Genomic DNA, 13,002 nt, shown 5'->3' with positions numbered 1-13,002 from the left:
ATAATCATTTCTTTTTTGAAAAAATATTTGAAGTTGATTTTTAGAGAGAGAGGGAGAAGGAGATGAAGAGAGAAACATCAATGTGAGAGCAAAACATCAGCTGCCTCCTGCATGCCCCCTACAGGGGATTGAGCCTGCAACCCAGGCATGTGCCCTGACCAGGAATCAAACAAGCAACCTTTCATTGAATGGGATGGAACCCAACCAACTGAGCCACACCAGCTAGGGCCACCATATTATTCATATGTATTTCTAAATACATGTTTCTGAAATATGGTCTTAAAAGTATATACACTCTGTAGTATCACAAATATAAAAAACAAATGTGAGATGGATGAGTCTTAGGTTTTTCCCTTGGAAAAACAATAGCTAAAGTACATACCATTATTATTGCCTAAAATATTAAAGAGTGACTCAAATTTAAAGTGATATTGAATAAGGTCTCAAAATATTTATAAAGCTGCAATTAATCCGATACAAATTTTAATGCTAAATTAATATTCTTAAAATTTCAGATGTGTTTATTACATTACATAGTAGAGTAGGAGACAAAGTATTGATTGCAATTAGTTACTAGATAAGAACCTGTAAAAACAAAGAAAAAAAGTGATAGAAATAATTCAATGGAGATCTAATTATAAGTGAACTTTTCTCATTTGTTTTTTCTGAAGGCAAGTTTAGAATGAAAAGTTGGGAGTTGCCCTAGCTTGTTTGGCTCAGTGAATAAAGCATCAGCCTGTGGACTGAAAGGTCCCAGGTTCAATTCCAATTAAGAGCACATGCCCAGGTTGTGGGCTCGATCCCCAGTGGGGGGCATGCAGAAGGCAGATGATCAATGATTCTCTCTCATCATTGATGTTTCTATCTCTCTCTCCCTCTCCCTTCCTCTCTGAAATAAATAAAAATATATATATTTTTTAAAGTTGGGGGTTTAACTTTTCCACAGACTAATAACCAACATTTCAGACATTATTCTATTTTAAAAGACATGCACACTGATCAGCATTGCTCAATGGTTAGAGCATTGGCCTGTGCACCAGAGGGTTGCAGGTAGATTCCTGGTCAAGGGCATGTACCTGGGTTGCAGGTCTGGTCCCTATCCCCTACTCTCCCATTAGGGCACATACGAGAGGCAACCAATGTTTCTCTCTCCTCTCTCTCGCCCCCTTCCACTCTCTCTAAAAATCAGGAAAAAATATCCTCACTTCTAGGGTGAGGATAAAAAAATAATAATAATAAAATGACACGCACAAAAATAATAGAATCAATCCCTGTGGTGAGGGAATTTCCCTGTATCTTGACTCTATAAGTGTCAGTATCCTGGGTGTGATAATGTACTATAGTTTTGTAAAATGTTACAATTAGGGAAAACTGGGCAAAGGTTCACAGGATCTCTTTTTATTATTTCTTACAACAGCATGTGAATCTATATTACTTCAAAATAAAATATTTAATATTTTTAAAAGAAAGTAAAAACATATGCCTAAATTATTTGGTCTGAAAAATATTGCAAGAAATTATTTAAATCATATGAGTTCAGGTTATAGCTCATTGATTTTATGACTCTACACTGACATCTAATGACTGATGAAAAGTTTTATTCTTGAATTTTTTAGACATTTCCTGGCAACTTGATCCAAGCATATCCACGTGTTGACAAAGGCCTTATTGTAATAGTTGTATACACATTCTTCTCAGAGTTATGTACTCTTTTAATTAGATATCATGGATAAAAAGCTATGCAAATGAAGTACACAAGACCATATGTTCTGGTCTTATTTATGAGTACTTTTTGTGGTAATTTACATGAACATGTATAACTTCAGAATATAAGGATTAAATACTTTTTAATTAAAAATATGTCACAAATTCTTTAGAAGAACAGACTAAGTTTTTTAATGTTGTAGTATGAATGGGTACTATTTGTTTATGGCATGCATATGGTATCTTGCATTATGATGGTTTTCTATAACTGATGTTCTAATGATATTGGTATTCTAAATGTTTAACCTCAAATAGACTTTCATATAGGCAAACAAGGAAGATATATGATTACAAACTAGACATATGTTTAGAAGAAATTGTTAGTTCATACACTTCACTTTAGTCATTGAACTGCACTTTAAATAATATTATAGCAAACTATACTCCACCAAACACTACAGTGCCTTGAGGGGCAGACCTTCCCTTGACTATGAATTCAATTTGGTATATTTACCAAAGCAGATATGAATGGAGAAAACTTTACATTTTAATTTACTAATTTATTTTTTACCTTGTAGCAAGAAGAGACAGAGGAGGTGGAGGAGGAGTAAAAGAAAGAGAGGGAGGGAGAAAGAGGGAAGGAGGGAGGGAAGGAGGGAGGGAGGGAGGGAGGGAGGGAGCGAGGGAGGGAGGGAGGGAGGGAAGGGAAGAAAGAAAAACTTCTAGTTTCTTAAGGCAAAATTGAACTTCAGGCTGGAAATTTTCACTTTTAGTCATCTACATACCAACCAATTATACTTGAAGATTTCGTTACAGCAGTTAAAGTAGTCTAATGGAAAAGACATGCAGAGATAAAAAAAGTCAAAACTCGGGGAACAGAGAAGCATAAAGAAAACAAGAAATATACTAGTAAAATGACTGTTATAAAGCTAAATTGACAGGAATCATTAAAGTCTGAGATTTAAAAAAAAAAAAAAAGACTAATGAAAAATGATGTGCTCCTAGATGTAGAATAAAGAAAGCAAGTCAGTTCTTCACTTTCCCCAAATTTCCAACAGGAAATGAGGTGCAAGATGAAGGGTTTATACTAGAAATTAGAGAGATATTTCTGACAAGGAAACATAAAATACAACAAAAAAAGTTACTAAAGATTGTGTTGGATTTTTTCTATAGTTGTTTATCTCATTGGAATAAAGGAAATAATATAGTGTCTGAAAAAGAAAGTATAAACAATTTTGCAAGCACTGTAGTATGCAAGGACTTGCAGGAAATTTCACCTTATCACCATGTAATAAAATTATGTTTTCTTTTTTTTTAATCCTCATTTGAAGATATGTTTTATTTTGAGAGAGAGAGAGAGAGAGAGAGAGAGAGAGAGAGAGAGAGAGAAAGAGAGAGATGCAAGAGAGAGAAACAAGGATCAGTTGCTTCTCGTACATGCCCTGACAGGAGATCGGACCCAAAATCGTTTGCTGTACAAGACAATGCTCCAACCAACTTAACCACCTGACCAGGGCATAATTAAATTATTTTTAAAATGTGATCACATGTGTGCACACATACTTATGCAATAAGAAAATATTCTATAAATATTAAATACAATAAGAAAACAATAAATGTCCTATAAAAAAATTAAAAGGCAGTCCAATAATATCAGAAGGCTTCAAAGTGCATAGTAAGGTATATTTACTATAACAGCTTATAACCAGAGTTTTCCAAGAATTTCCTGGGGAAATTTCTCTAATTGAATTTTGCTCTCACATGGTAAATATCTTCTTATTCTACCTTCTTGCTCTTACCTTTGCAGTCCTTTTTATTTGAAAGTAGAACAAAACCACTTTTACAAGAACATTGGTAACTTCCAGGTGTGTTATCACAAATCTGACTGCAACCTCCATTTATGTTTGAGGGATTTTTGCATTCATTTATATCTAAAAACCAGAAAATAAATTATTTTTAAAGTGATAAATCTTTCAGAAAATTTCTCAGGGGGTTGATCCAGATAAGCCAAATGGGTATTTTATACATACCGAATTCACACTTCTCTCCTTGCCAACCCGATTTACACGTGCAAGTGAATTTAGCCTGGCCATCTTTGCAACTCAGATATCCGTCTTCATTGCATGGCAGAGGGTTGCACTGGTCTGGAATGGCTAAAGGAAGTAGACATCTAGTTAATTTTTACCACATGCCATAGTAAATAAAATGATATACCTTTTGATAGAAATCTGGGCATGAAGCCTATAATAAACAAACAAAAAATTGTAAATCCTTCTTTCAAATAATACTTTTTCATAAAATAGTGAGTCCATTAGAGGAACTTTTTATTTTGCAAAAGGAAACTACTCTTATATTTGCAAATATATACAGTATTTTATTACTGTAATTTAGATATTTTTTCATATATATTGCCATACTTGACCATTAAAACAGTTCTTTGAGATATACAGGACACATAAAACTACTCTCAATATTAATAGAAAAAAAATTGAGGATTTCCAATTTAGGCTAAAATGGAGTAACAGAGACCAGATTTATCCTCCTGCCTTAAATAAATAGAACTCTGGTCAAAATACATGAAATAATGGTTTTCAGACATTTAAAAAAAAAAAAGGTAGCAGAGTACTATGATCCTTAGGGGAAAGAATTTTCTTCATAAAATGTCAGAACACTTTATCACCATCTTAAATGACATGCCCATTTGTTTCTTTAGTCATTTGTGGTTCTTCTCTCTCCTCAAGGGACACTGCAGGGTCCCTAGGTTCCTACACATTTCCACGCCTGCTTCTCCAGCCTTCATAGTCAACTCTGCGAGTTCCTTCCAGACTTCCCAAACAGTCCCCTCTGCTTAGGTCAGCTAGAGGAAAATTCTGTTTCTTGCAAAGAAAAACATTGTAAACCTAGCTGAAACTTAATTACCACATTTTTTAAATGTCCTCGTAAGTTCATCAAGTAGTTTTTTTAAAATAGTAATAAATTAGGAATTAAAATAATAGCAAGACCAATCAGAAATTGTTATCAAATTACTTTCCTGTCCTTTGGTAAATTAAAAAAGAGATAAAGTGTGAATTAAATATATGTGTTCAAATAGTTTCATAATTATGTAATTATAACTTTATATTAGAGAAAATGCAAGTAAATATCTAGATATTGCCAATGCTGCATGTAAAATATTCATGGGACAAACATTCCAATCTCGCATTTTCAACTTCTTGCAATTTCACCTTTGTCTCTCTGACTCTCAGGAAACTGGTAAATCAGGGATAGATAATGTACCAGAATTATCACTAGACTCTATGTGAACTTCAGAGGGAGAGGGCTAATTTGGGATCATAACATTTTCCACATTTATGTTATTGATGCCAATAGTTAGAAGAATAACTTGGCTCAATTTCGATCTATTAATCAACTGTCACATTTGGTCATACTACATGATTATGCAATGACAGTCAAAATAAAGCTGTTGGGGATAAAATTCTGAAATCTATGACCTAAAGCTTAGTAAACAAGGCAGACAGTTCAAAAATTCATTTTTAATAAAGCAGTAGCATTTACATATGACAAGCATTCTTTCAAATGCATTTTGAGCAAACCTCCTTGTTGGGCATAACCTTCAAGGGTTCATTTGTTAATTTTTAAACATATATACATGGGTGTACTTTTTGCAGGTTTTTGTTTGGTTTTGTTTTTAAATTGATTGTAGAGGTAATTTACCATTGACACAGCTCCTTAAGTCAGAGTAAGCATTAGTTGACTGACGTACAGCAGTGAATAATCCAGCTCGGAAGGAGCCAAGACAACCTGTAAATACAAACAAATGTAATCTTTTTAGAGTGGGCATGCTCACATGATCTGAAATCATGGTTGAAATTATGCAAAGAGGCACAATGTTTATATTCCTGTGGACTTACAGATTCAGCATTCAAAGCAAGATTGCAAAAATACAGATTCATGAAAAATCTATACGTATAAAACCCTAAGCGACCATTCTATCGGTTGACCAGTAGCTGTGATGCGCAATGACCACCAGGGGGGCAGATGCTCAACACACAGGCATGGAAACATGGAACAGACTGAGGAATCTCAGAAAGAAGGTTAGGAGCAGGAAGGGCGGGAAGGGATTAACCAGGGATATTATATGCATACTAGAGGCCTGGTGCATGGATTTGTGCACTGGTGGGGTCCCTCGGCCTGGCCTGCAGGGACTGGGCTGAAACCAGCAGTCCAATATCCCCTGAGGGGTCCCGAATTGTGAGAAGGCACAGGCCAGGCCAAAGTGCCCCCCAGTGCACAAATCCGTGCACCAGGCCTCTAGTAGGTTTATGAAAGCTTCTCTTTGGAAAAGAACCTTAACGCCAGAAGTGAAAAGGTTCTTGGATTTGCAAAGAGATTTATTGTCACAGAAAAAAAAAAACTGTAACTCTATAGCAAGACCTATACAGTTATCCTCAAATCTGTAGATCAGAGACTGAATTAGAAAGTGTCTGTAATTAAGTCAATAGAATTCGTGTTTCTGGTTGCTGTAAACAACTTCCAATTCTTCCAATGTTGCATAGAGACTAACATAATAATATCTGCATAATGCCTCAATAGTACAAAGCAAAGCAGGTTTACTGCATTCATTTTGTTCCTCACTACAACTCTGTGAAATTACATATGGCAATCTGGCATAAATAACAGCTGAAAAAATAGAGATAAAATACTTACAGTCTTTTAAAGTAACTAGGGGTCACTTAGAGCCAACAACATGTTCTTTAATAGCCACTGGAAACAACAGTATATCACTTCATTGTGCAGATAGTCATCAACTGACTAAAAAGGTGGATTTGATTATCTTTTGCTGAGAAACAAACCCTAAAATTGGTAGTTTAAAATAATTATTCTACTTTAGTCATGAATTTGTGGGTCAAATATTTAGAAAGTGTTGGGTTGGGTTGTTTGTCTCTGCTGCACATACTGGAGGATCCACCTCCAAGACAGCTTTTCATTCACATGTCTGACAGCTTGGGCTCCTGGGCATCGCTCTCTCCAGATGGCATATCATGCTGCAGGGCTGCTCCATGTGGTTGAGTTTCTCTTGGCATGCTGGTTCTAACATGGCACTTCTTTCAGGGTAGCTAGCTGTCAAGAGGAAAAGGTGGAGGTTGCCAGCCAACTAGGAGGCATGTTATCACTCCCACCATTCTATTGATGGAAGCAGTCCCAGGTCCACACTGATTCAAGGGGGAGAGGTGGAAAGCATGGACTCCATGTAGTGAATGGGAAGTGGCAAGAGGGCATTGCAGAAGAGTATGTGTGATGGGAGATATTTCTGCAGCCATTTGTGGAAGGTACAATGTATAATAGACTGATTTAAAGGCTCCATTTGAAGTCAATGTGTACATTAGTATCTTACTGCTGCTGTGACAAATTACCATAATCTTAGTGCTCAAATCAACGTCAGTTTATTCTCTTTCAGCTATAGGAACCAGAAGTCTAAAATTAGAGTCTCAACAGGGCTGTATCCCTTCTGGAGACTTCAAGGGAGAATCTATTTCCTTGCCTTTTTCAGATCCTAGACGCCACCTGCATTCTTTGGCTTGTAGGCCTATCCTCACACCACTACCAACTTTTGTTTCATTGTTATATAACCTACTACCTACTCTGATCTCCTGCCTCCCTTGTATAAGGACGCTGACGATTACACTGGGCCCACCCAGATAATCCAGGATAATGTCACTATCTCAAGATCCTCAATTTAATTTTCAAAGTCCGTTTTGCCATATAAGGTAACATTTACAGGTTCTAAGGATTAGGGCATGAACCATTTGGGGGACATCATTATTCAGCCTACAGTGATGGGCTGGAATATTTCCCCACAGAAATAACACCTTACAGCATAATGGTCTTTCTGCAGGCCAAATGAGACCTAAGAAGCTTTAGGACTTTATTCTTTCTCCAGATTCGTCCCTCCTTCTCAATCACCCAACCCCAGAATTAACTACTTAGATATTGCATTAGGATTCCTCCTTTGTGAGAAAGCCACCTTTTGCACCACTGGGCAGTAAATAACAGCCAAAATTTGAAAGCCCTTAGGTTGGAGGTCCATGTGAAATGTTTCATATGGTGAGTAGGACTCTAGGCTAGATGACAAAGTAGACTTAACCCATAATGCACCTTATATACAAGTCTATATTCATATGCGTGATAATGTTTTTGTGGAAACCTGCATTGAGAATTACAGTGTTGAGAGCCAGCTGCATGACTACTCCAAAGCAGTGTAATATAGAGCCCTCACCATCCACTTCTCGTTCTTAATGCACACCAGGAATAGGGGAACCCAGAGAGAATGAGTAGAAAGTTGAGAGTTAGAGAAAGACTGTCCCAGTTTTTGTAACTTAAAGCAGAAGTTCTTTTAAGAAATGGGATTAGAAACAGAAATTTGTTCCCTGGCTTGTTTGACTCAGTGGATAGAGCATCGGCCTGGGGACTGAAAAGTCCCGGGTTCGATTCTGGACAAGGGCACATACCTCGGTTGCAGGAGGCAACCAATCGATGTGTCTCTCTCACATCAATGTTTCTCTCTCCCTCTCTCTTCCACTCAAAAAGTCAATGGAAAAATATCCTCGGGGGAGGCAAATCTAAGAAAAAAAGCACTTTCAGAAATCTTGGTCTAGACTATGACAATTCCTACACACACCCTCTATTTACCTTTTTCCTCATTAATATTATTAGGGACCAAATTATTTGATTCTCTTTTACCACCTGTTGTAGGCACCACTGAACTACCTGTCTGAATTGGTCAATTTTAAAAAATAGTTAACACTGGCAGTGCCATCTAAACAAAAGTCTTTTTGGGGATTGTAATGGAGCCAGAGTCTTGCAAATTTTTCTTCTCTTTGAAAAACTACATTTGCATCCCCCTGTCTTTAAATCACAGAAGATACCATCACATAAAAATCTAAGTGCTTGCTTGTAAGTGGAAGACTGTTATTCATACTCCCCTCTTAATGATACATTACTATTATTTATCTTTAAAAAGCCTGTTGCTTGCAGCTTTTTATCTCCATTTCCACCCCCAATCACCCCTTCTGCAATCATTCTAATTAACATGCATTTTTTATTTGTATGTATTCTTATAAAATATAGATTTATAATTTTGTGTACATGAATTTTCATTTCTATAAAAGGTTGTATAATATGTATCATGTTTTCTGATATTTCTTCCTGAGCATTATATTTTTATGATCTATCAATGCTATTATATATAATTTATTGCTCCTAACTACTAAATATTACTCATGGCATGCAATCACCATTTTAAAAATCCTCTCTATCTGCAATACTCGGATTGCTTCCAATTTCCCACCTCTACAAGCAGCACTGCAATGGATATATCTTCATGTATGTCTTATTATCACATGAATAAGAAATGTCTATGGAATAGATTCCAAGGGGTTTCTGGAATTGCAGGATCATTAGCTAGGCATGAACTTAGAGGCTCTCCAGAGGTGCATTCCCACCATCACAGCATAAGAACTTTCATATTCTGGCTTTCTAATTGTTGCCAGAATATATATCTATAATAATAAAAGCGTAATATTCTAATTAGACCAGACGTCCTTCTGGACGACCTTCCAGATGAAGCCGGGGCTGGGAGGGAAGCCTGGGTCCTGGGTGCCAGCAGCCAGGGGAAGGAAGGCCTAATCTTGCATGAATTTTGTGCATCAGGCCTCTAGTACATATATAAAAGGCAAATATGCAAAGTGTTCCCTCGGGAGTTCGACTGGGAGTTGGACTGGAAGTTCGATTGCTCGCTATAATGTGTGCTGACCATCAGGGAGCAGCACAGAACAAAGGAAGGCCCTGGCCAGCAGCTGGCAGCTGGGGAAGGAAGGCTCCAACTGGCAGCGGGAAGGCCCCGATCAGCCCTGATCACCAGCCAGGCCTAAGGACCCTATCCGTGCATGAATTTCGTGCACCAGGCCTCTAGTAGGTAATAAAGTGACATCACAATGTTTTTTCTGATTTCCAGTGAGATGGAGCGTATCTCTTTTTTTTTAAATTGGGGTTTCTGCCCTAGCTGGTTTGGCTCAACAGATAGAGCATTGGCCTAGGTTTGATTCCAGTCAAGGGCACAGACCTCGATTGCAGGCTTAATCTCCAGCCCTGGTCCAGCACATGTGGGAGGCAACCAATTGATGTGTCCCTCACCCTTCCACTCTCTCTAAAAATCAATGGAAAAATATCCTCAGGTTAGGATTAACAATAAATAAATAAATAAATATTTTAAAAATAAATAAAAATTTGGGTTTCCTTCTATAAATATTTTATTATTTTGTAACCATTTTTCTTTTGACACTTATCCATTGTTCATGTGGTTTTGCAAAAATTTAAACATTTATATCATCTCATTCTCTTCTTGTCTCTTAATCATATCCTTTTTTTCTTTTAAGAGAAGTTCTTAATTTTGTTGTAATCAAATTTACCAATTATTTTGCCTTAGGCTTTGTGCATTTGAGGTTTTTTGTTCCATGCCATTGATCATAAAGATATTCTCATATAGTTTTTGTCTTGTTTCAATCATTTTACTTTATTTTAACATTAATGTGTATCTTTATTTCACCTATGATCCATCTTTTCATTTGGTGATAGTTAGGAACCCAGATTTATTCTTCTGATTATACTTAGCCAGTATTCCCAACATGATCTTCTAAACAATTCAAGGTAACCTACAGTATAATCTTTATCAAATATTAGGTTCCATATATAAATGGGTATTTCTAATTGATATCATCATATCAATTACAAATAATGATAGTCATAGATTTTGCCTTATGATCTACACTATTCTTTTTTGTAATTTCTTTATTAATTAAGGTATTACATGTGTCCTTATTCCCCCATTACCCCCACAACCCCCCCCCCCCATTCATGCCCTTACCCCCCTGTTGTCTGTGTCCATTGGTTAGGCTTATATGCATGCATACAAGTCCTTTGGTTGATCTCTTCCCCTTACCCCCACCCTCCCCTACCTTCCCTGAGGTTTGACGTTCTGATCGATGTTTCTCTGTCTCTGGATCTGTTTTTGTTCATCAGTTTATGTTGTTCGTTATTTTCCATAAATGAATGAGATCATGTGATATTTATCTTTCTCTGCCTGGCTTATTTCACTTAGCATAATGCTCTCCAGCTCCATTCATGTTGTTACAAATGGTAAGAACTCCTTTTTTACCGCAGTGTAGTATCCATTGTGTAGATGTACCACAGTTTTTTAATCCACTCATCTGCTGCTGGGCACTTAGGCTGTTTCCTAATCTTAGCTATGGTGAATTGTGCTGCTATGAACATAGGGGTGCATATATCCTTTCTGATTAGTGTTTCTAGTTTCTTGGGATATATTCCTAGAAGTGGGATCACTGGGTCAAATGGGAGTTCCATTTTTAGTTTTTTGAGGAAACTCCATACTGTTCTCCACTGTGCCTGCACCAGTCTGTATTCCCACCAGCAGTGCAAGAGGGTTCCTTTTTCTCCGCATCCTCGCCAGCACTTGTCATTTGTTGATTTACACTATTCTTACTTTTCTTTCCTTATTGAGTTATCTGTAACCTGAAGTGCTTCTATTTTTGCTATCAATCATAAAGAGACTATATCTAAAGTTTACCCATTAAGTATAACATTTTGTTCTTATTTTCCCTTCCTTTTCTTCCTTCTCTTATTCCATCCTTCCATCCTTCCATTCTTTCTTTCTCTCATGTTGTGTGTATATCATTAGCATGACCATACATGCCAATTTACCCAGGAGAGTCCTATTTATTCTTTTTTACTTGGCATTTTTCTAGTGTAATATTAGTCCTAAACAAAATATCAAAATTTGGAAGATAAATTACATGGTTATTCTATATATAACCTTTACCAAGATCAGAAAGTTCTCCTATAATTGTAGTTTGCCAAAAGTTTTTTATCATAATTAAGTGTTGAACTTTATCAACTACTTTTTCTGTATGAATTGAGGTACTAATAAACTATTTATGTGGAGAATTACATTAATGAATTTTCTGATATTAAACCTCCTTGAATTTCTGGAATAAAATCTACCTTACCATGACATATTATTTTTAATATACTTTACATTAGATTGGATGTAATTTTACTTAGAATTAATTCATAAATTAAAAGAAATTACATTTTTATTTTCTTGTGTTGTCCTTATCTGATTTTTGGAATCAAGATCCACACCAGTCTTTTAGAATAAACTCACAACATAGATCTTTTTCTATTTTCTGGGACAATTTTAAATGTAGAAGAACTCACCCATATAACATCTGGGTTTGGATTTGGGGGAATACAAAGGAGAAAGCTTTGAGTGGGGAGGAGGTTAACTTATTTAGTGCTCATTTATAAAATCAAGTTCTCTATTTCTTCATGTAAAAATATAGATGATTTATATTTTTCTAGGAATGTATCCATTTTATCCAGTTTCTAAATATATTTTGGGATAGCTATTTGTAATATTTTACTTTATGATGATCTTTATTTTATTATTATAAATCTCATCTATATTGGGAGTTTTCAGTATTTCTCATTTTTACCCTCCACTTTGTTTTGGCATTCCCTCTTTCTTTTCCCTTGATTATTCTTACAAGAGGTCAGTCTAACTTATAAGGAAGATATATTGTTTTTGTTAATCTCTCTTTTATTTTCCATTTAACTTATTTCTATCACTATTTTTATTATTTCCTTATTTCTTGTTACTCAGGGTTTACTTTCAAAAGTTTTTCTTGACTGGAATGCTTAGGTCAGTTTTTTAAGTATCCCAATCTGTCCTCCAACTGCTGCATCAGCCGTCAGCACCCCGATTCCCATGCTAGGTCAAACCAGTCTTCAGTCTACCCATGGGTTTCTCATATTTCTTGTTTTGTTTTAAATTTTTATTTTGTTATTATTAGTGCCTGGAATGCTGTTGTTTCCCTTAAGATGATTTTAAGGGAAGTCAGCAGTCTGGGCTAATTCACCAACTTGGTAAGAACCAGAAATTAAAAATAATTTCTAATGTTTATATTTAGGCTCAGAATTTAGCATTCTTCCTCAAAAGTTTCTCTCCCATTAATAGAATCTTCCACTCTATCAGGTGATATTTTAAATGTCAATATATATGGTAGAGTCATTTATTCTATTTTCTAAGGAAAAAAACACAACTTAAAAACTCAGAGCACTGTCCAGCTGCTGTGGCTCAGTGGTTGAGCATCAACCCAGGAACCAAGAGGTCATGTTCCATTCCAGGTCAGGGCACATGCTCGGGTTTGGGGCTCAATCCCC

General features: G+C 36.1%; 1 protein-coding gene across 1 annotated transcript in view; it reads right to left on the bottom strand.

Moving 5' to 3' along the window:
* The window catches only part of PROS1 (protein S), a 96,671-nt gene that overhangs the window by 44,307 nt on the left and 39,362 nt on the right, over positions 1-13,002 (bottom strand). Inside the window, exons 4-6 of the mRNA XM_079766571.1 lie at positions 5,419-5,505; positions 3,735-3,857; positions 3,504-3,635 (exon numbers count right to left, since the gene is read on the bottom strand). Coding sequence (XP_079622697.1) covers positions 3,504-3,635; positions 3,735-3,857; positions 5,419-5,505 — 342 coding nt within the window. The remainder of the gene's footprint in view (positions 1-3,503; positions 3,636-3,734; positions 3,858-5,418; positions 5,506-13,002) is intronic.

The sequence above is a fragment of the Cnephaeus nilssonii genome, assembly GCF_951640355.1.
Source record: "Cnephaeus nilssonii genome assembly, chromosome: 3".
NCBI classification, from domain to species: domain Eukaryota; kingdom Metazoa; phylum Chordata; class Mammalia; order Chiroptera; family Vespertilionidae; genus Cnephaeus; species Cnephaeus nilssonii.
Note: the sequence above shows the minus strand (reverse complement) of the source record. Positions and strands in the feature narration are given on the sequence as shown.